General features: G+C 39.1%; 1 protein-coding gene across 2 annotated transcripts in view; it reads right to left on the minus strand.

The window, feature by feature from the left end:
- LOC127451584 (corticotropin-releasing factor receptor 1) overlaps window positions 1-23,205 on the minus strand; it is a 245,812-nt gene that overhangs the window by 175,113 nt on the left and 47,494 nt on the right. For both annotated transcript variants that reach the window (XM_051716370.1, XM_051716369.1), the window contains exon 3: window positions 9,720-9,807. In XM_051716370.1, coding sequence (XP_051572330.1) covers window positions 9,720-9,807 — 88 coding nt within the window. The remainder of the gene's footprint in view (window positions 1-9,719; window positions 9,808-23,205) is intronic.

Raw genomic sequence — 23,205 nt, forward strand, 5'->3', positions numbered from 1 at the left:
GGAGAATGGCATTTAGTTTTAAAATAAGTGTGGTGCCTTTTATAGTGTCATCATATCATTCCCCAAGATGAAAAAAAATAAGTTAAATTGACCGCAAAACCCATCAGTTACAACTAAAATGAACTGACAAGTACTTGTTTAAGCTACTGGATGCAAATAGTTCTTAGCCAACGAGTTTATTATGCAAAGGGACTGCAATGTGAAGAGTCACTATAAGTCAATGCACAGCTATCGCATCAGTCTACTTGCAATCTGTCTGATTTACCCTCTCAGGACCAATTTTGAAAGCACATTTTGGTTGATTTTGTTGTTTTTGTCATTTGAAATTTACTAGGTATGAAATTCCTGCTAGGTGGAAATGTTTCTCATCACATATAAAAAATGAAAGCTATCAACACTGATTTTTTATTAATGTAGTGAAAAAATATTATGCTATATTACAGTTTTGAACTGTCACAGATAGTAGATTTTTGTTGACCAAATATTTAAACTCAGCCCACATGCCCCGAATCATTTTTCCATATGGCCCACTTGTTGATGAATTTGAATTGCCCTGGCCACAATGTTTTAATTATGTAATTAAATACATGGCTGATATGTCAAACACTTTGATCAATCAAATTAACTCTTTTTGACCCAAAAACAAAAATTAAATAAACAAAAGGAAATTATTTGGAAAATAAAACACGTAGGGTATCCATTGCACAAAATAATAATTGTCAGAAATTTCCAGCTGTAACACAAATTGATAGTGGTATGCACACAGTCAAGCCTTTGATTTGCAAAATCATTTTTATTAGAGTAGTTAAGGGCCATTTTATGTGGGTCTGTTTGGCATGCTGAGTGGACCTAGGTGTGCTAGCTATTTCACTGATTCATGCTCTGCCAAAGCAAGTGTTAATCACAGACATCTGATACTACAGCATTTAATAAATGTGTGGAGTTTAAAAGCTGTCCAGAAAAACGATAGGTGGGTGGGTGGTTGGATGTATGATGAAGGGATAGATAGTGTGACAAGGAATGAGGATCTAAATGCAGCTTTTAATAAAACAAAGATGAACAAGGTAACTCAGAATAAAAGGAAACAAAACACAGGGAACCAGGCACAGAACATGACAACACATGTGAAGACTGACAAAGAAACCAGGGGAAAACAAATACACTAGGGAAAACAAGTGAATGAGGAACACCTGTGGAAACAATCAGGGGAAAACCAATCAAGAAATAAAACTACAAAGGACTACAAAACTAACACAGGAAACAGGGAACTAAACAAGAATTTCAACATAAAAGACAAGGCAAAAACAGGAAATATGTGACAGACAGACAGACAGACAGACAGATAGATAGATAGAAATATAAAATATAATGGTCCCTATCCTACAATACCCTGTAGACCAGCAGTAAATGACAGCACTCTTAACCCATCCCGATACAATAACAAACAGCTCCTTGTAAATCACCAGGCAATGATAAACGGTCAGCTCGTTAAATGACTCTTAAACTTTTCTCCTTCAAGACTCTCAATTAGTATCACCAAGGTTACCACAGACAAACAAAGAAGATAAATCCAGTTAGCGAGAAACACTAGATTAGACTTTATTTTACCTTAACACAGTCTTTTTAAGCTTTCTCTTTTTCCCAATTTTTTCAGAGAACCAGTACTGCCACTGATGGACAGACAACATGGGTGTTGTTATTGTGCTAGTTCCTGTGAAGTGTTTACAGCTAATTAAAGAACTAGACTGTACAGAACTCTTAGGGTGTTTCTCAATGCTAAGAATGCAGAGAACAGACTTGTGTTCTTATGAAGACCAGTCTTGCCAAGCTACCTTGGAAGAATTAACTTGGAAAGACAGGAGAACTTAGAACGCATCTATTGTAAACTCTGAGATGTGCTGTGATCTTCCTGTTGTGCAATTAACCATAACAGCACATTTGTAGCCAGTGAGAGAACTAGTGGCCTTATTACACACCAGTCACAGCATTACCATCACATCAGTGAGATTTTGCAGGACTAGTGACACGTTAAAAGAATAAAGTCTGTTAACACTTGTTTCCTCCATGTGTTCATTACTTTATTAAAATGATGCCCAAAAAAACCAAAAACAATAACTGTTAACGGAGTATAGCGACTCTCACGAGCCGCCAGACTTTTGCAAGCTTAAAGTCGGAATCTCTTGAGGGAAAACACAACGATAAATGTCCTACGTCTGCCATCGTAGTGCTGCTATGACTTCTGGTACTTCAAATGGGTTCTTGCCCACAAGTTTCTATCCGATGCATCATCGATATTTGGGCTGATCAAGAACACTTCCGGGTAATTTTATGCAGTCTAGCATTCTTGAACTGAATTTCGGCAGTGAATGATGATGTGAAACGAGTCCACGAGAGTGTAAGAACACATAAGAACGCACACTGAGAAACAGCCTGGGTTTACAAAATGTTGCTAAACAACAGCAAAGGTAGAGACACTATAAAGAACCAAAAATGTAACAGGCCAGAGGGTGAAGGTTTCTGGGAACTTTCTTCTGGTAAACTTTTTTTTTGTTTGTTTGTTTTTGGGTGTGTAGAGCCCTATTGCTGTTGTTAGCTAAATTTTGGCTCTGCCATGGGAGTCTAAGGCAGCCCATAGAGCTGTATGGTAAAAAGTTGTAAAATTTGGCGCACACCTGGAGGACAGTCTTAACTTATACCGTGGCAAATTTAGGGTCCCTACCTCAAACCCTCTAGCACCACTAATAGTTCAAATTTGCACTTACATTTCTACTTATAACTTTTTAACTGTATGGTCTACGCAAGTAATTATTTTTCTTTTTCAAAATTTCTTAGCTATGAATTGATTTTAATTTGCTCGACCAGATTGCCTTCATCTTCAGATTATGCTGATCTAAACATTTTGAAGGAAGTGAGGCTGTATCTTAAAGCTTTGGCCGATTGAAAACAAACTTGATAAATGTAATCAACTCTATGGGTACTAAAGGAGTTTCAGAACACCACCTCATTGTGGTTATAAATATGACCAAATAATTTGTCCAAACTCTGCAAGCTCTGGCCTTCTTTAGATTCTTGGGTCGTGTGAAATACATTGATATCTATTTTTTTCCCAGTGTTGACCATATTGCAAGTCCACCATTTTGATTTTTTTTCAAAAGCTTGTATTTTCTACCTTGTTGCATTCATCAGATCTTCACCAACTTTGTACATCTTCAGACCTGGTAAAAAAATATTTAAAGTTTTTTGATATGCCAAACTGTTCACCTGTAACAGATCAATTATACCTTAGCAATGATGCCTGACAACAGCTGAGGCTGTATCTTTTAAAGGCCTGGGTGTATTGACAAACTTTAGGGCTTGGTATTCTCTCCATTCTCTCTCTGCACTGATTTTCTTAGGCCATTTCAATGCTGTTTGGGATACCAGTTTCTCTAACAAGAGTATATATGATAGGAAGTAACATCTGACATCATCTGTTGCGTCGATGTGTAACGTGACAGATGGGTTGAAGGTATTTCTCAGCATTTTACAACCCCCCCCCCCCCCCAACATTGACCTACAACCCCCCAGACAGTCAATTCTCTGGCCTGTTCTCCTCCTTCCCATTAAACACACTCACAATGAATCTACAGTAAGAGCAGAAAATGCAGCACATCCTTAAACTTCATTATTCAGCATGGAACAGCATCCATAGCTCTCCCGGTGCATGTTTTTCTGTAGTGATATTACACACATTAATTGTAGCTGCTTGCTTAGGGATGTGCCCGAAGCTGAATATCCTATTCAGAAAGGCACCAATAATGACTAAATTAATAACGGATTCATCTGAATATAAAAATTATTAGTTTGACTGATAATCCAAGAAACACAAGCATAAAGTGACATTGAAAAAAAAATGAACATATTCTAAATTACAATCCAAAGATGGATGAGAGTAGGGTGATGCAGAAGGTGAAGGAGGATCCAAGGAGGATGATCCGGGGGTCTGGGGGGCGGCTTCATGGCTGGGAATGGATCTGGAGGCCTGGGAGGCGGCCACAGGGCAGGGACTGGGTCAGGAGGCCTGGGAGGCGGCCACAGGGCAGGGACTGGGTCAGGAGGCAGAACTGCTGGAGGAGGTGACTCTGGGGAAGCGGGCAGAGCCGTGGAAGGTGGAGCCATGGAACGTGGTGCCCGGAGAGTAGCCGACGGCTCGAAGGGCCAGAGTGGAGCCGAAGGTTCGGAGGACCGAGGCAGAGCTGGGGGATCTGAGGACAGAGGCGGAGCCGTAGGGAAGGAGGTCCCCGGTGAAGCTGGAGGCTTGCAGTGACGAAGTGTAGCTGGAGGATCGACTGACCAAGGCGGAGCTGGAGGGACGAGGGACCCCGGAGAAGCCGATTGGCTGAAGCACCACGGTGGAGCCAAAGGGACATAGAGCCGAGATGGGACAGAGGGAACGAAGGGCCAAGGCGGAGTCCAGGGCTCAGAGGGTCTAGGCAGAGTCGGGGGGTTTGAGGTTCCCCTTGACCATGGTTTCGCAGGGAGCAAAGGTCGAGCCGGTGACATGGGAGGAGCCGGCTGACCAGGAGGAGGAGGAGCAAATGTCTTGAGTGGAGCCAGCGGAGGAGGAAGGGACAGGGCACTGGACGGAACAAGGGTGTCCATATTGCTGGCTGGAACCAGCGGAGGATGAAGGGTAGTTAGGTTGGGAACTAGGGTGGGGAGCAAGTCCAGGTCTTAACTTTGTGAGAGCTGGCTCAGGGGCGGTCGAGACTACGGGCGCTGGCTCGTTGACCGTGGCAGGTGTGGGCACTGGCTCGCTGACCGTGGAAGGCGTGGCTTGGACATTCTAAAAAGGCAAAATTCTCCACTTGCAGAAGGGCTGTGGGATGATGGAAGTTTAAGCCCATTCCATAAATGGCACAGAGGCAGAGGTCCGAGACAGTGGAGGAAGGGACGAGTTGACAGAATTTGATGGTGTAATCCAAGAGAGGAAGGTCTTGTTTGAATAATTCCCTTAAAGGACCAGTCAGCTCCATGATTTAGGTGACTGAAGGGAAATAAGAGAAATCTGTTTAAGTCGATTTGTAGGTCAGTCCTTCTGTAACGCTGGGTATGTGGAGTGGAAGAGGAAGACAGGGGACGCAGGAGTAAATACTTACAATCTTTTAAAGACAAACGCAGGAGTGGAACAAACGTTGGAGTGGAACAAACAATAAATCTTAACATCAAAACTTGACACAACATAACACTTCAAAAACACAATGTAACACTTCATAAACACAACATAACACTTCAAGGACTGACAAAGGAATGGGCAAAACTAGGAGATATTTATACAAAAGGAGCTAAATGAGGGAATGGAAGACAGGTAAGGATAATATGGAGCAGATGGAAGTGATGAGGGCAGTGAAACATAGGAGATGTAGTTCAGAGAAAAACTTCAAAATAAGAGTCCTTGAAGAACGTGAGGGAGACAGACTGTGACAGCTCAATAAAGGTTTAAATGCTCAATATATTATTCATTTATTCGGAATATTCCTGCTTATGTAAAACAAAGAAACTTGAAACTTGCGCTGTCTTTTTTCTTCTTGTTCTTTTTTAAACTGTGCTAAATTTGAGAATGTTAAGTGTTCTTGAGCTCCGAAAAGGCACTGTATAAATTTAACATAATTATTATTATTATTTAACTAAATAACGGTGTCCTATCGTAAAACTTCCTGATAGACTTAAGGGACTTTCACCTGTTTTTAGGATAAATTGATTTATTATATTTCTTTTGATGCTTGAATTTGTATTTATTATTCAATGCAAAATGTGTGCTTGACATTTCACATTTTGCTTGACACCTCCTACCCCCCGAATGATGTTGTTATACATGAACAGACACACAAAATTTCAGACAGATATTAATATCAGAAGCACCAAGAGAAACCAAAGTTAAAAACATATTCCACAGTTAATGTGGCCAACAAATTCAGCTTCATCTGGTAAGAAAAAAAAAAGATCATTTAATTAATAATTGTGAAATAATAATAATAATAATTATTATTATTATTATTAGGCTATTATTATGAAAAGGCATACACAAGTTATATTTTATTAACAGAAACTATAAACGTAAGAGTTACATTTAAAAATGGGTATTTCATTTAGTTTTAATGCACTTTAATGCCCTGCCCACACCTGGCTCTAACCGAATACAGAGACAGATACAGATCATTTTGTCATATGAACAAATACAAATACAGATACAGATAATGGCTTCGCTACACACTCCTACTCCACAAGGCTTTGTTGCCACAGCTGTGCCGGAGATCAGGTGTTTGAATTCCTGAAGACATATAATTATGTCATCACTTTGCTGGGGTGGCCAGAGTAAGGTTCTGTTTTTACAGGCGTTCAGTACAGATTAATCATGCATTATATGGACAACTGTTAAAAAGACACAATGTTTGGTTTGCTCCTGGAATCTTCTGAAATTTTAGGATGAAATCGTTCACAATTTGTATTGACGTTTTAATGCTGCATAATGAAACATGTTCGTAAGGCGAATCTAAGATATTTGACAACAACTGCTAATGATTACAGGTTTAACAACCTCGCTACTGAGTCCAGTTACGGACAGGATGTACAACCTTGCATATAAAGTTCAACAGTGTAAACTAGACATGAATGAATCTGTCTACTGGATGGATGTGTCTGCGTTTAAGAGAAAAACATCTTCACAATATGTGAGAGATTAAGTCTGTAAGTTCTTAGGATTGAGATCTTGCATGGAGCAGTTCCATGTAGAGGTCGACCGATAGTGGATTTTACCGATACCGATAACTAAGTTGGGCAGTACCTGCCGATAACCAATTAATCGACCTATCGTTTTTAAAATTGATACTGAATGAAAAAATAACACAACGTAAAATAGTGCTGAACTTTATTACAAAAATAAACAGTACCGGCTGAACCATGAAAATGTATTGTACTTTTTAAATGAAATAAATATATAAATATTAATATATATGAACTAATATTCAAATTTTAAAGTCAGCTGATTTTTAAACTGATGCTGTTTCCTTAGTCCACAAGAGGGCACAATAAATACATAAACCATTCAGCACCGTTATATTATTGCATAGAACATTCTTTTCCTTGGATGTTAAAAAAGAGCATTTCATTTTCAACTAATGTGCATAAAATAAATAAATAAAACGTTTTAGTCTGTCCATATTCTCAAATGTTAAGTCAAAAGTAAAATGAGGGGGGGAAAACGCTTCAATAGACATTTCGCATGGTGTTACACTTGCACTGACTCCTACTACTCCAGACACAAGCTTCATAATAACAGTGAAATACCACCTTGTTTTTTATTCAGTACAGTTGTATGTAGAGTAGCAATATTCCCAGATAGCAGAGATATTCGGCTGAACTCGGAGGTGAAGCGTCTCAGAAACAGATGGAACATAGACTGGAACCGAATGCAAGGATCTCAAGACACTTATATCCAAGTTGAACATCTTTCCTGGCAAAGCATTTAAACAACTCATTGCTTAATCTGAGAAACGCTTATGAGAGAGCAAGATGCAATGGCCAAAAACTGCCACCAACTGTAAAGGCCGGTTCACGCTGAACGCTTTTGCAACAATCCATTTATTTTTCTATGTAAATGCGTGCTAGACGAACGTCTTTGTTTCCCTTTGTTTTTGTTTATTCAGCGTCTCGTGCAGGAGCGCTCTTTTAGATGGTGTGTCTAATTAAAAAGAACTTTAAAAGCATATTGAGACAACTGCTTTCTGTTAAACTGTATTTGTTGCGCTGTGTCTAGCCTTTTTTAGCGCAAGGATGTGATCGATCTGAAGTCATCGTATTACAGTGATGATACAATTTTTTTACTGAAATCAGATGCGTTTCGGATTTGTTTATACGTTTCTCTTGGCTGCATGACGATGTTAATTTGCTTTCTCACATCACTAGCTTTAAATATGCAACTTAGCTGGCTAACGAATGCATAAACATGACCAGTTGGATATAAACAAATCCAAATAGATGGTAATAGATAGTAACAATCGTGACATTTAAACATTTGGGTAGGACTTGCGTGTATTTTTGTCACATTGTTCTAACCGCTTGAGGTTAGCTTTAATGTTAGCATCCTCTCAGCCTAGTCGTCAAACATACTGTTGTTCTCTATTAATGCAGCATCTAGTCAACAAATTAATTACTTTATAATGATATGACAACATGTACTGTAGTGTACTGTATACATACCTTTTTGTTATTGATGTTTTAAATCCGCATCTGATGTGTTCCGCTCCATGCAGAGTGAAGTCTCACGTGTCAAAACAAACAAACACCACAAGGCATCAGTGAAGGTTTTTTTTTTTTCGCCTCTAGAGGCCGCTCTCATACTGTATAATGACAGCGGACCCTTCCCAGCCGCTCCAGCACTGGACGCAATAGGGAAAAACTATCGGTGTGGATTTTTGCTGATAACTGATAGTTCTAGAAATCTGTTATCGGTGCTGATTAATCGGCAAAACCGATGTATCAGTCAACCTCTAGTTCCATGTATGTAAAAAGCACAATAAATAAGCAGTTTGTGCACCATATAAACGCAAACATAATACTTACAGGTGCAAAACTGTACAAAATTAATTCATCTCCTGAGAGTCTCTCACCAGTCACATTCACTAAGCGTCGACAAAGCCTTGAACACAAACACATCCTCTGTGTGCAGTATTCCTGCAGTGCTCAATTCATCCCTGTATTTGAACTGCAACCAAAATAAACCCTAATGAAATTTGGGGCTTTTTCAAATCAGCCTTAAAAAACAACAAACTGAATCCAGTCATCACATCTTTCATCTCCTTATATTGCCTTTTATAAGCAAGTCACATATCCCATGAAAAAAACATGAGATTACCCATCAATAAATGTTGCTACGGCCTGTTACCTTTGGCTATATGGAAACATTAATTCAGAGTTTAGACTCTAAAGCATTACACAATGCTATGCAGAGCTACTTTCATGCCATGTATACTGGACTGGTTCAAGAAAAATTAGGCTGATTTATTCATTCATTCTGGTTAGTTAGTTTACTAGTTAAAATGTCTTTTTTCTTTCTTTCTTTCATTCTTTCTTTCTTTCTTTCTTTCTTGTTAGTTAGTTTACTAGTTAAAAATTACACTTAATGCAGTTCTATTAACTGTTTTGAATTTCAATTCACTTTAATTCTATTTCATTAAATTCAAATTTGAATTGTGATTCTGCATGCTTTTTGCTACATCAATTCAAATTCAGGAATTTAAAAGGCATTCTCAATTTACATTTGCATTTTATGCATTTGGCAGATGCTTTGATACAAAGCAACTTACAGTGCAAGACATGTACTGTATTTTATCAGGTTATGCCTTCCCTGGGAATCAAACCCATGACCGTGGCACAGCTATCTGATTTAAAATTCAGGAATTTAATTGGAAGGAATTCTCAATTCACAACCCTGTTGCTAATGTTTTCAGGAAGGTTTTCAAAGTCAACCAAAGTTGGTTTTCAGATGCAGTGGTGATTTGCAGCTTAACTACAAATCCCGTCCGTTGACATGACACATTGTTCAATACCTAAAACGAGAGGCCATTTACACCAGAGACCATGACCTGTGGAACTGATCTATGACCAACCTTCTCAACTTAAATCTAAATCCTAACATCTTACAAAGCCAAACCAGTTTCAGATCAGTTATGGAGACTTACCTGTAAGATTTGTGGAGAGTAGGAGCAGAGTGTCACAAATCAGGTCAGCCGTTGCCCTGGAGATTAGCGTAATCCAGACGGTCAACACCTGCAACGGAGGTGCAAAGGGAGGAAAATGAGAACAAAAGCATGGGTAAGCATCCATCTGGACTTACAGTGAGAGACAGCATGCAATAAAATAGAAAAGGGTTAGCATCTGCCCCGTGCTTTTTTAATGCAGGTGTGGTCACGTAAATGGTTACAATTGAGACACCTCACACATACATATTGTCACGAACTCAAGGACTTCTCCTGCTCACCACCAGAGGACTCCCTCGCCCGAATAGTAGTAGCATTCTGAACTTCAATTCCCAGCATGCCTACCTGGACTGATTATGCTCACACCTGTTCCCTATTCCAAGGACTATTTAAGCACTAAGCATACTAGGCTCAGTGTGAAGTCTAGTTCTGCCATGGCTAACATTTCTGAGCGTTTATACTGTTTATATTGCCTGCCTGTGTTTGACTCCTGCCTGTTTACCTGTCGTTCTGATTCTCTGCTGCCTGCCTTTTTGATCACGTCTGGTTTGTCTGGATTTATACTTTGATTGTTTGCTGCCTGCCCTAAACCTTGCCTGTTTATGACCATGACTTTCATCTGTCTATGCTGCTCTATTGCTGAAGATTTAACCCTGCCTGTCTGTTTATGATTTGCACCTTTTCTAATAAAATGGATCACATGGATCTTAATCCCAGTTCTTCGGAGTCTGTGTTACAGAAGACTTCGCCAGCTACAGATCCAGCGGCGCTCCTTCAATTGTCTACAAAGGTTTCCGCTCAAGCAAATGTGAACAACAACTCACCCAGCTGACTGCGTTAACGGAGGAATTAGTAAAGACCTTACAAAACCTCCACATTCCTGCATCGGGCCAACCACCGCAGGCACCCCAGCCGAGTCCGGTAAATAACCCTCCCTCTCCGAACACCTTCACTGCCAACCCGCGACATGCTTTTCCGGAAAAGTTTGATGGAACATCATCTAAGTGCAAGGGATTTTTGATGCAGTGTTCAATGTTTGTGAAACAACAACGCATGCTATATCCCTCTGACAGTCGAATCTCTTTTGTTTGCTCCTTACTAACTGGAAGGGCTCTGGATTGGGGAACCGCAATATGGTCTAATGAGGGGTCGAGGTTCACCACTTTCAATAATTTTCTCCAGCGTTTCCGAGAAGTGCTCGAGCAACCTCTCACTCCAACAGGGGAAAGACACCGCTGCCGAGTATGCGCTTTCATTCCGCACTCTCGCCGCTCAGACTGTGTGGGTAGAGGACAAACTTAAATTACTTTTCCAAGGGGACTCAATCTGGAGCTACAATCTTAGCTGGCATGCCACGATGAAGGGAAAACCCTGGACCAGTTTACTGACCTTGCCATTCGCCTAGATAATCTCATCCATTCGGAGACCAGTCAGCTTCCCAACTCTCACACCGCAAACCACATTCAGCACGGGAGAAACAGAACCCATACAGATTGGGCACGCACATCTGACGACGGAGGAGAGAGAACGCTGCATGAAGCAATGTCGGTGTTTATATTGTGGTCAGGCCGGACATCTACAAGCAACCTGTCCTGTACGGCCAGCCCAATCATCTAAACCGGTGGTGAGTAACGTCATGATTCCACTGTATACATCTTCCTGTATTAAAGTGCCTGTCACTATAACTGTTTTGAAGAACATAATCACCACTCAAGCTATGATTGATTCAGGTGCCGCAGGCAATTTTATTGATGAGGATTTAGCCAAAAGGTTTGATATACCACTAATTCCTTGTGAATCTCCTTTGGCAGTGGCAGTGTTAGATGGACGCCCTCTGGGGAACGGCCACGTTCATTACACCACAACAGACATCACTCTCCAAGTAGGCACAATTCACACAGAGAGGACACACCTCTATATCATTTATTTGCCACACAACCCTGTAACGCTTGGATTACCATGGCTTCAACAACACAATCCTCAAATTTCTTGGCGTGAAGGACAAATGTTTCTCCAGCTGCCTAAAACCAATTGCACCTGTTTCTATCGGAACCACAACTGTCACGGAGGACTTACCCTCTGAGTATGATGACCTCGTCGAAGCCTTTAGTAAGGCCAAAGTGTCACAACTCCCTCCTCACCATCCCAGTGACTTTGCCATTGAATTGTTGCCCGGCACTTCACCGCCACGAGGGAGGATTTTTTTCTTTGTCTGAACCCAAGGCTGAAGCTATGAAAAATTACATTGAGGAGGAGCTGTCAAAGGGTTTCATCCAACCATCCACCTCACCCGCGGCGGCCAGGTTCTTCTTCGTGGGCAAGAAGGATGGTGGGCTCTGCCTTTGCTCTCAATGACATAACGGTAGTTCCGTTATCCATTACCACTGTTTCCAGCAGCACTTGAACAGTTACGAACCGCAAGATACTTCACCAATTTCGACCTTTGCAGTGCATATACAGTGGGGGAAATAAGTATTGAACGCGTCAACATTTTTTTTCAGTAAATATATTTTTAATGAGGTTATTCACATGAAATTTTCACCAGACATCAGTATTAACTCAAGAAATCCGCAAATGTAAAGAATTCACAACATTAATGTCCATAAATAAAGTTATGTGTAATAAAGTGGAATGACACAGGAAAAAAGTATTGAAGATGCTAAGAAAAAGCAGTTCTCCAAGGCAAGGTAAGGCAAGGAACCAGCTGAAATCCGTAAGTAGTTAGAAAGTAATTATACCTCCTATCTGTGCAAATTAATATCAGCTGGGTTAGTAAATTGATGGTCTATAAAAAGGCTTTTCGTTACCACTCGGAAAGAGCTCCAGGTATCATCGTCACAGAGAAAACAATAGGCAATGCACTCCACCGTCATGGCCTCTATGCACGCTCACCCCGCAAGACTCCATTACTAAAGAAAAGGCATGTCAAAGCTCATGTAGTCTGTGTAGTCTGGTCAGACGGGAGCAAAATTTAACTTTTTGGCTGTCATACTACACACCATGTTTGGAGAAGAAATGGCACTGCACATCACCCTAAAAAGTCTATACCAACAGTGAAGTTTGGAGGTGGAAGCATCTTGGTGTAGGGCTGTTTTTCATCGCATGGTACTGGCCGACTTCATATAATTGAAGGAACGATGAATGGAGCCCTTTACCGGGAGATTCTTGAGAAGAATCTGCTGCCATCCACCAGGATGATGAAGATGAGATGAGGGTGGACCTTCCAGCAGGACAACGATCCAAAGCATACAGCAAAGGAAACTCTCAATTGGTTTCAGAGAAAAGAAATCAAGGTGTTAGAATGGCCTAGTCAATCACCTGATTTGAATCCAATTGAACATTTGTGGAAAGAGCTAAAGATCAAGGTTCACAAGAGGGCCCCCCAGAACCTTCAAGATTTAAAGACAATATGTTTAGAAGAATGGGCCAAAATCACACCTGAATACCGCGGTCGATTAATTTCTTCATACAGGAAGCGTCTTGAAGCTATCATTACAAACAAGGGCTTCTCCACTAAGTATTAAATAAATTTCAGTTAGCGTGTTCAATACTTTTTTCCTGTGTCATTCCACTTTATTACACATAACTTTATTTATGGACTTTAATGTTGTGAATTCTTTACATTTGCGGATTTCTTGAGTTAATACTGATGTCTGGTGAAAATTTCATGTGAATAGCCTCATTAAAAATATATTTACTGAAATTGTTTTTGACGTGTTCAATACTTATTTCCCCCACTGTAATCTCATACGCATCCAGGAGGGGGGACGAATGGAAAACAGCATTCTTTGCCAGTAGTGGACACTACAAATATCTGGTCATGCCCTTCGGATTAGCTAATAGTCCTTCAGTGTTCCAGTCATTCACAAATGATGTGTTCAGAGATATGCTGAACCGGTGGGTAATTGTATACATTGACGATATTCTCATTTACTCATTCTCCCTGGAAGAACACATCACACATGTCAGAGCAGTCCTTCAACATCTAATCCACCACCGACTCTATGAGAAAGCCGAAAAATGTGAATTCCATCAGACCTCTGTCATTCCTAGGCTACATAATCAGCTCAGAAAGGATTGCCATGGACGACAGCAAGGTACGAGCTATATTAAACTGGCCTCAACCCACATTCGTGAAGGAGTTGCAATGCTTCTTGGGGTTTGCCAACTTCTACAGGCGGTTTATCAGGAATTTCAGTATAGTTGCCACTCCACTGACATCTGTTAAAGGGAGGGGGCACCAGAATGTGTTGTTCTACAACAGCCCTCCAGGCCTTCAAGAACTTGAAGTCCCATTTCACCTCCACCCCCATACTGCACCATCCTAACCCCAGTACCCCATTCGTAGTTGAAGTAGACACCTCCAACATGGGAATCGGACCCATACTTTTACAACGACATGGTACGCCTCCGAAACTCTATCCTTGCGCTTATTACTCTCGAAAACTCCTGCGGAGCGAAACTACGATGTGGGCAACTGAGAATTACTGGCAATGAAAGCAGCTTTCGAGGAATGGCAACATTGGTTGGAGGGGGCAAGACATCCTTTTCTCATGCTAACGGACCATCGAAACCTCGAACATTTATGCTCAGTGAAAAGACTGAATCTGAGGCAGGCAAGGTGGGCTTTATTCTTTACCCATTTTAATTTCACCATTACATATCGTCCTGGTACAAAGAATATCAAAGCCGATACATTCAGGCCTGCCTGTTTATGACCATGACTTTCATCTGTCTACGCTGCTCTATTGCTGGAGATTTAACCCTGCCTGTCTGTTTATGATTTGCACCTTTTCTAATAAAACCGCACATGGGTCTTAATCCCAGTTCTTCGGAGTCTGTGTTACACATACATAGGCACATTTGATGTTTCAGAAAAACATTTCTTGAGATGGTTATTTTATATCTTCTGCATAAGTGTGTCAATGGGACATTTCAATTTTAGATTTCCAAAAATTCCTTTTGCAAACCGAAGAAGAACAAGGAGTCTTGCAACAGATGGTATGACCTACACAGAGCCATCTCAACATCGAGTCAGTCTGGGATTACATGAAGAGACAGAAGCAACTTGTGAGTCTTAACTTATAAAACTGTGGCAAGTTCTCCAAGATGCTTGGGACAACCTGTCTGCCAACAACCTTTAAAAACTGCGCACAAGTGTGCCTAAAATTTGGTAACAACCCCTCAGAACACTCTTGAACCGCCTTTGCAACAACCTAGCAACTGCAAAGAAATGTGCAAAAAAAAAAAAAAAAAAAAAACATTTAGATAACTTTTGGAATGCAAAGCAATGCTCTGGCAACCACCCACAACACCCTAATATTGTAGCAGAGACTTTTGCACAGACATGCATAACTCACGTTTTCTTAAAATAATAAAACCTAAGCAGCTCTAAAGATCATCATCATGTTTTTTGTCCCATTTTATTTTGAGGATGTATTTTTTTCTAACTGCACCACATTAAAATAAATAACTGTGGTAATGCATTAAATTGGTGTGTCAATGAGTGTCAAGACCTCATGTGAAACCCACAATTCTGAAAAGCGCATGTAGTAAATGTCTGACATTGCCCACACATTAAGTTCACCAACCTGGACCTCTAAGTATGTAATGTCCAATAGAACAAGGCTTTCATTTCAACATTACATTCAGGAAACCAGAGAGAAAATCACAGTTGTAAACTTTTTGCCCCAACATCACGGTTGCTAAATGATTTACTCTAACTGAACATAATGTGATTTATATTTTTCAAGCAGAATCCATTAGAGATGTTTTATTTAACCAAAGCTTTAAGACTAATGGCTCCATGAAGAATGAGAGAGAGAGAGAGATGCTATGTCCTCGTATGAGCCTGCTGTCTCTTGTTCAAAGCAGGGATATTATCGATGACGGAAACTATAAAGAAGACAAACTCAGGCAAAGCAGTGGTGTAGTCCTACCAAAAAAAAGTGGTTTACTATTGCCCAGTCCCTGTTCGTCTGACTTTCTATTGAAATTTGCTTCTATAGATTGTACTTTACTGTTACTGTAGACTGCGAAATCTGCGTATAGATAGCGGAGGAACTGCAACTCTGTACATATCGTAAATGGATCGTCCCTACAATTCGGTGACATTCCCGCTTTTACATTTTGAAAAATAAAACATACTTTTACAAGTTTCTTCATGTTTCATCATTACAGTGAGATATTAAAGATTGTATTAGTTATACTGGTCAAGCTGAATTACTAAAAAATTCAGATGTCCATCCAGTTAAATGGGCAGCATCAGGGTGGACAATAACAGGGTGGATATTCAGTGGATAAATTAGCCACTACATCATCTGTGATTGATATCTAGGAAACATATTTGTAAACAAATATTTACTATTTTATTTCTGTTAACATAAATACTGTATATTGAAATTTGAAATTATATTAATTTCCCATATATCTTCCCATAACAGGGTGGACATATTATGCTTGACCACATATGACTAACACAACAAAATAAAGGAAAATATAAATAAAACAATAGAGTAATAAACTTCAAATAACTCAAAGTAATTTTGCAGAATGTGTGATGTACACCTCCAGTGTGTGTGATGTAATTTCCTAACATACAGTATATCTTCAATGAAAGGTCATTGTATCATGACATAACAGGGTGCGCAATAAATCAAAGGACACACAAATAACCTCCACTATCAGTGTTAAAATTACACATTTACCGTAAATGAATACGTTAGTGAGACATTAACTCAACTGTATTTGGGGGAAAAATCGAAATCCAGTGACTTAGCATTTATCTTTGTCAAAGATGTCTGACGTGCAGTTTTTGGGACATGAAAAGGGTTTTCAATTATTTAATTTTAACTTTTAAGCCCACAGAAGTGTGTAACATTCTAAAAAGTCTTTATTATTTTTAACAAGCCACTCAAAATTGTAATAGGGTGAAATTAAACAATATAAATACCACGCACACTTGTAATGGGGACTTAAATGACACAGAATTGTAGGAATGACCCATATTTACAGGCGTACCTGTGCGAGACACTGCTTTAGATTGAAAAACGGCTCAGGCGGACGCAAAAACACGTTCAGTGCGAACATCCCCTACTAAACTTAAAATGAAAAACGCTTTAATACAATGACCAGGAAGAAGAGAGAAAAGGAGAGAAAAGGCTTAACATCAAAATAGTGTATTTATCCTTGGATTAGTGTCATTGTTTTGGCAGTAAATAGTGTTTATCATAAGGGAAATTTAAGAAAATCACATTAAGTGTTTTAACTACGCCTGTACTACTGTAATTTTATTTTGAATTAATGCAGTAATGCAGTTTTTCTTACCTCTCTCTCTACCAGAATGAGCTCTGAAATATGCAATAAAATGTAATGGCATGTCATGAATAGGTACATTTACTGGTGTTTTAAAATCTAAATTGTGGGAAACAAATAACATGCATTCGAATGCTATATGATTTTGACAAAATGATCTTACTTCTGACAGAAAACATGCACTGATTGTCACTGATCATCCGTGTAAAGCAACAGCCGATATCTCACAACTCACACGAAAGGTGTGTGTGTTTCAGGTCAATTTCTCTCGCATTGTGAAACATTCTCAGCAGTTTGGGTGTGTGACGCTAAAATATGGGACAAATGGCATCACATATGGATTTAATACGGAATACAATTTTTTTTCCCTTAATTACGGGACGATTCCTTATTTTCCAGGATGTTTGGCATATTTTAATACATTTTACCTGATACTGTTTCAGTGTGAGTGTGACTCTCTCTCTCTCCACTCACTGTCATAAATTCCCTCAGTCGATGATTGCGGTGACAACGGTTTTCAGGGGTGGGGAATGACAGAATTCAAGTGATAATGCACCAATTACAACAAAGAATCTCCAGTTTCACAAAACAGCATTTAATACAATTAAAGGGAAACTAATGACAGTAGATTATGGATTCTGAAGCAGCATATCGAGGGTATGCACAAATATTGATCCTTAGAAGTTGTTATACGCAAACAGCCCTGGGAAAAAAGTATGCATAGGGCGTAGACGTGTGTATAGCCCTGACTACACCACTGAAGTCTTTTCATTATGCAAAATAAGAAATTGGACAAAATACAGCCCCTGATGTGTTTAATGAGCTGGCAGACTAACACTTATCTCGCTTCATCACCCTTAGCTACTATAAGAGCATTGTATAACCCTGATGACAGGATTACCCATGAGGGCTTATGAAAACTTTACACTACAAAAAAAAAAAAAAAAAAAAAAATGTTTTTAGAAATCTTTTTTTAACCCAGTCTTATAGAATCACATTATTTTACCTACATATTGCAAAATACCTGTTAAGTTTCATATTAACTTTAAAATTATGTTTATTACTTACAAAGTTGGAATGGTCTAGCTCAACAGTACTTAAGCAACCTTCTAACACACTATAATCAATCACGTTCACTATCATCGCAAAACTCCGGCCTGTTAATAACACTTAGAATATCAAAATCCACAAAAGGAGGTAGATCCTTTTCTTATTTGACTCCTAAACAATAGAATAGTCTCCCTAGTATTGTTCGGGACTCAGACACTCTTTCTCAGTTTAAGTCTAGACTAAAGACTCATCTTTTTGGCCATGCATACACATGATTTATCCCTAAACCCGTAGTTGCAGCATTAATCAGGTCTGCCGGAACTGGAAACATTTCTCATATTCTTTAACTCTGTTTTAAATTTAATGGCATCTATGCTAATAATGTTCTATATGTGTTCCTGTCTCACCCTCTGTATACATATCCCAAGGTTACCAGAGCCTGCCAGATCCAGCTCTGGTCCTGCCCGATGTCCCAATCCTGCCGCTATGTGTCACTGAGTGATGACTACTAACTGCAGTCTGTGCCAGCCAGACAGCAAGGGGTGCTTTGATGATCACTATAATGGACATCACAGAGGATGAACTACTGCCGAATCCTTAAGTTTAAATCCAATCAGTTTACTAATGTAAACCATGACCTGTATTACACATAGATAACTAATATTGGCATTATATTAATGCTGTTTACTGGCTCCACTGGTGAGGTTATTTTTCTCCATGAACTAACATCTTATGGAGTTTTTTTCCTTGCCACAGTCGCTTTTGGCTTGCTCACTGGTGGCTTAAAGACAAATACTGTAATTTATCAAGACATTATCTACTATCACGTTAGTCATTCAAACCACATAATGATGACTTTTAAGACATTACAGACATTACAGCTTTATTTTCTGTTGCAGCATGATTTCCTGCTTTGAAATGATGTGTGTTGTGAGGTGCTATACAAATAAAAATGAACTGACTTGAGTCTTGATTTCATGTGAGTGGTCATGATTTTATGTATATTTTTCAAAATTACAATTTGTTTCTTTAGGTGTATTTTTTTAAAAAAAATTTATTAAGAAAAATAACCCAGTGCACTAGTGATTTGTTTACTAAAATAACTCTGCTTTAAAACTCAGTTCTGTCAAAGAAGGCAAATACTAGTATTCCTACATAAAACCCACATAAAGAACAGGGATGAACAGAACTACAATTATAGAGCTTTTAATTTTATAACTTTTTTTATGTTTTGATTTTATTAATAATTCACCCCCTCTGTCACCCTCTTAAAATAACAAAGCACAAAAGTCTTTTACCAAATCCAACACACTACACTTCCATAAATATTGCTTTTGTGGCTTTCAGTAAAAGTCATACAGTTTGTAAAGGCACAACCCCATATGGTCACATGACCTCTGAAAGCTTTCGGGGTTGCCGAGGATCCAGCCATCACTTCGGATAATCCATCCACACCCTATGAAGAAACCATGAAAATTTACACTATCCACACAGACATATTATGTAAAAAGAAAGCAAGAGTGTCACGCTGAATGAGGTATTTTAGTTAAGAGCTGAAAATTTTACTTGCGGTAAAAAGAAATGACTGAAAGTTCCCAGTGGCCTGAGGTGAACAACTGAAGACATCTTGCATTCTGCTGTCTCCTGGTCTCCATCACACTAGGACAGGTTTACAGAGTTCTGTGCTGACAGCTCTAAAGTTTGTCTGCACCACACACTCAATCTAGTGGGAGAAATACAGCCCCTGGTGTGTTTTATGAGCTGGCAGACTTACACACTGGTCTGTTGCTGGCTCACTCGACAGTAATCTGCTCGAAGCCTTCGACTGCCTTTTCCTGAGGTCCTGCCTTTTCCCGAGGTCCTTCCTGAAACATCTCAAACAATCGTTCTAATTTTTTTCTTCTTCTCTCCCAATCCCTCAGCTGTCTCTTTCACAAACTTCATCTTGGCTCTTTTTTCCACAAGGAGTCTGAAGGCTGGTCCAGGGGATGGTTGTGCCTGCAGACTTTCCTGTCACATGGAACAGTCTCACTTCATCACCCTTAGCTACTTTAAGAGCAATGTATAACCGTGCTGGACAGGAATACCCGTGAGAGCTTATGAAAACACACACACACAAAAAAAAAAAATAAACATTTTCTAGATCAGTATTTTTGTCAACCTGATCTCACATTACCTACATTTTTGCAGAATGATTTTTACGTGGTTTGTTTAAAGTATCACAGGAGTTTCCTGGTGAAATAAACACAAAAGGTGCTACAGCAACAATTACTTTTTCCCTTTCAAATCACAAGTAAAACGGCAAATTATAAATTCATAAACACTTTCTGCCCTGTTCCTTACATGACATCAAAACACTTTTATTACAGTGCATGACTTGTAAGGCGATACATTTTAACATTTGCATAATAACATAAATTACATTTACAGGTTTATTTGAGCCATTGAGTTGCTTGGTAGCTCAACTAATATCATGTAGCATTTGTAACGCGAAGGACCAGGGTAAGAGTCCAGTACAAGTATGACACATGAGACCAGTTTCATAGAAGCACAACAAAATGATGTCAGCAACTGCTTTTTCATCTCACATTTGCTTATATGACATTGTCGGTTTGCAGGGGTTTTTCCTGTATATGGAATTATGAGGCGGCCGCCTCCGTCAAATTTCGTGCTGCCTCTGACTGTCGATGAAACTCAGGCAGGCAGCAGATAGACCCCAAGTGGTGCTTAAGCACCCGCCCTCTTTCACTAGATAAGTGCCCTTTTTGCAAGTCATTTCTTATTTTTTAATTTATATTTTAGTTTTATTTAAATTTGGCCCTTGGCATCAATTCTCAATTAAACGTGTGCCTGACATCTGCATTTAAGTAATTCTGCAGGACCCCCTGCCCCTCCCCATTTTTGACATTCTTTATCACAGCCTCCACACAACATCGAAATCTACCTGACCAGCCTTCATTTGTGACAGCCAGGTAAGGATAAAGTTTGCCCTAAACTTCGACATTGTTTGCCACTGCTGTGAAATTAAACCATTATAAAAAAATCTCCATAGAGCCGGCAGATCTTAGGCAACAGCCCTCCATTAAGCTTAACAACAAGCAAGCTAATCAGTTGGCTCAAATAACGTTATGCAAGGTCAGAAATGCCCCCAAAATTCAATATTTGAATTGCTCCTGTTTGAGTTGTTTTTTATATTGATAACATAACATAGTCAATCCTCTGTGGTCACCGGAGGCGCCAGAGCGATCACCTGACTTTTTCCCTGATAACAGCAGAAAGAAATACTCCATAATTTTTGGTCATACAGATGAGAGTAAGACATCATTAGAAACTATAAAGGGCTTACTTTTATTTGTGTACACTCACAATAACAGCAAAACTTTGTGGTTTTGTTAAATAAAGAAATCATACAGGATGCGCTTTCTGCCATCTCGGTCTCTGTGAACTTCTGTCTGGAGTGTGTCACGAAAATGAACCGAAACTCAGCGTATACTTGCCTCGCAAACATGAGAAATATGTCTATAGAAAGCTTGAATTGTCTACTTTTAAATTAACCAGTTTAAATTGAAAACAAATATTTACTGATTATGTAATCCGTGTGAAACCAACGAGAGGACAGTCTTTCCCGTTTGAGCTCATTATCGTTTTTGGAAGAAGACACGTTGTGAATTTACCTCAGAAGAAGATCGTGATCCGATACGGCCTTTCTAACACAAAAAGTGTCTCACAAAATTTAATTGTGCAGTTTAATTGTGCAATTTAAATGCAGTTTATTTATTCATTTTGTTAATTATTCATGCCTACAATCATGTCAACTGTATCTGGGCAACATTTTGTATTGTTATCTCAAAGCAAGTTATGGCATTTGGAACCAAGGTATCCTTTTTTATCAAAAGTCCAAAAAACTCTCCAAACAAGTGATCTGAGGTTTTTACTGAACCTAAGAATTACTTACATTTGTAAATGCCACAATAAACCAGAAACATAATTACATAGAATAAATAACAAGTTATAAGATCCAGCACTGTTTCAGTTGTGCGCATGGTAAATCAAGACCTGTCAATCTAAGCGATCAGTCCAATCCAAGCTGTAAAACAGTGGCCGACTGGTCTCTACACATCGTCCCTTCCCACCATACCCACCCACATACCTGAGATCAGAGATGATCTTATTATCAGTTTAAGAGGATAATCAAGTTTGCTGTTTGTTAACTATAAATGAACACATTAGCTGTTATGTTGTATTTAATTAATTTAATGTTGAACAGGTTAGCTTTTTTAATTAAATATGCTATAAGTTGATAATTGTCATTTTCTTCAATCATCTAATTATTAGAACACCTAAACTATGTTGCTTGTAAGTGTTTGCTTCAGCCAGTGGAAGGCATGATGCAAGTGTATGTGTGCACATGATCAGCATGGTACCACCTCTGCCTCATTTTGAGCAAGGAAAAACCCTGGTTTGGTTTAGGTTTGGTTTATTTGAAACAGAATAGAGCATTACTTGGTCTGTAACTAAAAAACCTCATCTGTTTTATCTGACATTTGCTTTATATGGCAGTATTGCTTAGCAAGGGCATAGCCAGGAAATTACTTTTGGGTGGGCCCAAAAAAAAAAAACAAAAAAAAAACTGGATGGGCCAAATGTTCACCCAATTTTATTTTATTTTTTTACCAAATTTTCCTTAATAACAGAAAAACGGCGCATTCAAACAGTTCTTTCACACTTTCAGAAATCAGAATTTATACATTTTTTAAAACTATTTTATCAATATATATTTGAATTCAAAGAATAATCTGTAATATTCTGGGTGGGCCTTGGTCTAATTTGGGTGGGCCCAGGCCCACACTGGCCCACCCTTGGCTATGCCACTGTTGCTCACTCAACAAAGTTTGGGGGGAAATTCAACTCGCTTTTAGAACCACACAGTGGACATTTCACCTCAGAACTGCCGTGAAATGCGTAATGAACCATATACTATCGTTTTGCAAAAAACGACGGCAGTCATATATTTTTTTTCTTTTTTTTCTTTTTTTTAGATCAAACTGTGAAATTGTATGCTGGAAAACACATTTTTGTCTTGTTTTCCAATAAAAATATCGAA

This window comes from Myxocyprinus asiaticus, chromosome 14 (assembly GCF_019703515.2).
Source record: "Myxocyprinus asiaticus isolate MX2 ecotype Aquarium Trade chromosome 14, UBuf_Myxa_2, whole genome shotgun sequence".
Taxonomy (NCBI): Eukaryota; Metazoa; Chordata; class Actinopteri; order Cypriniformes; family Catostomidae; genus Myxocyprinus; species Myxocyprinus asiaticus.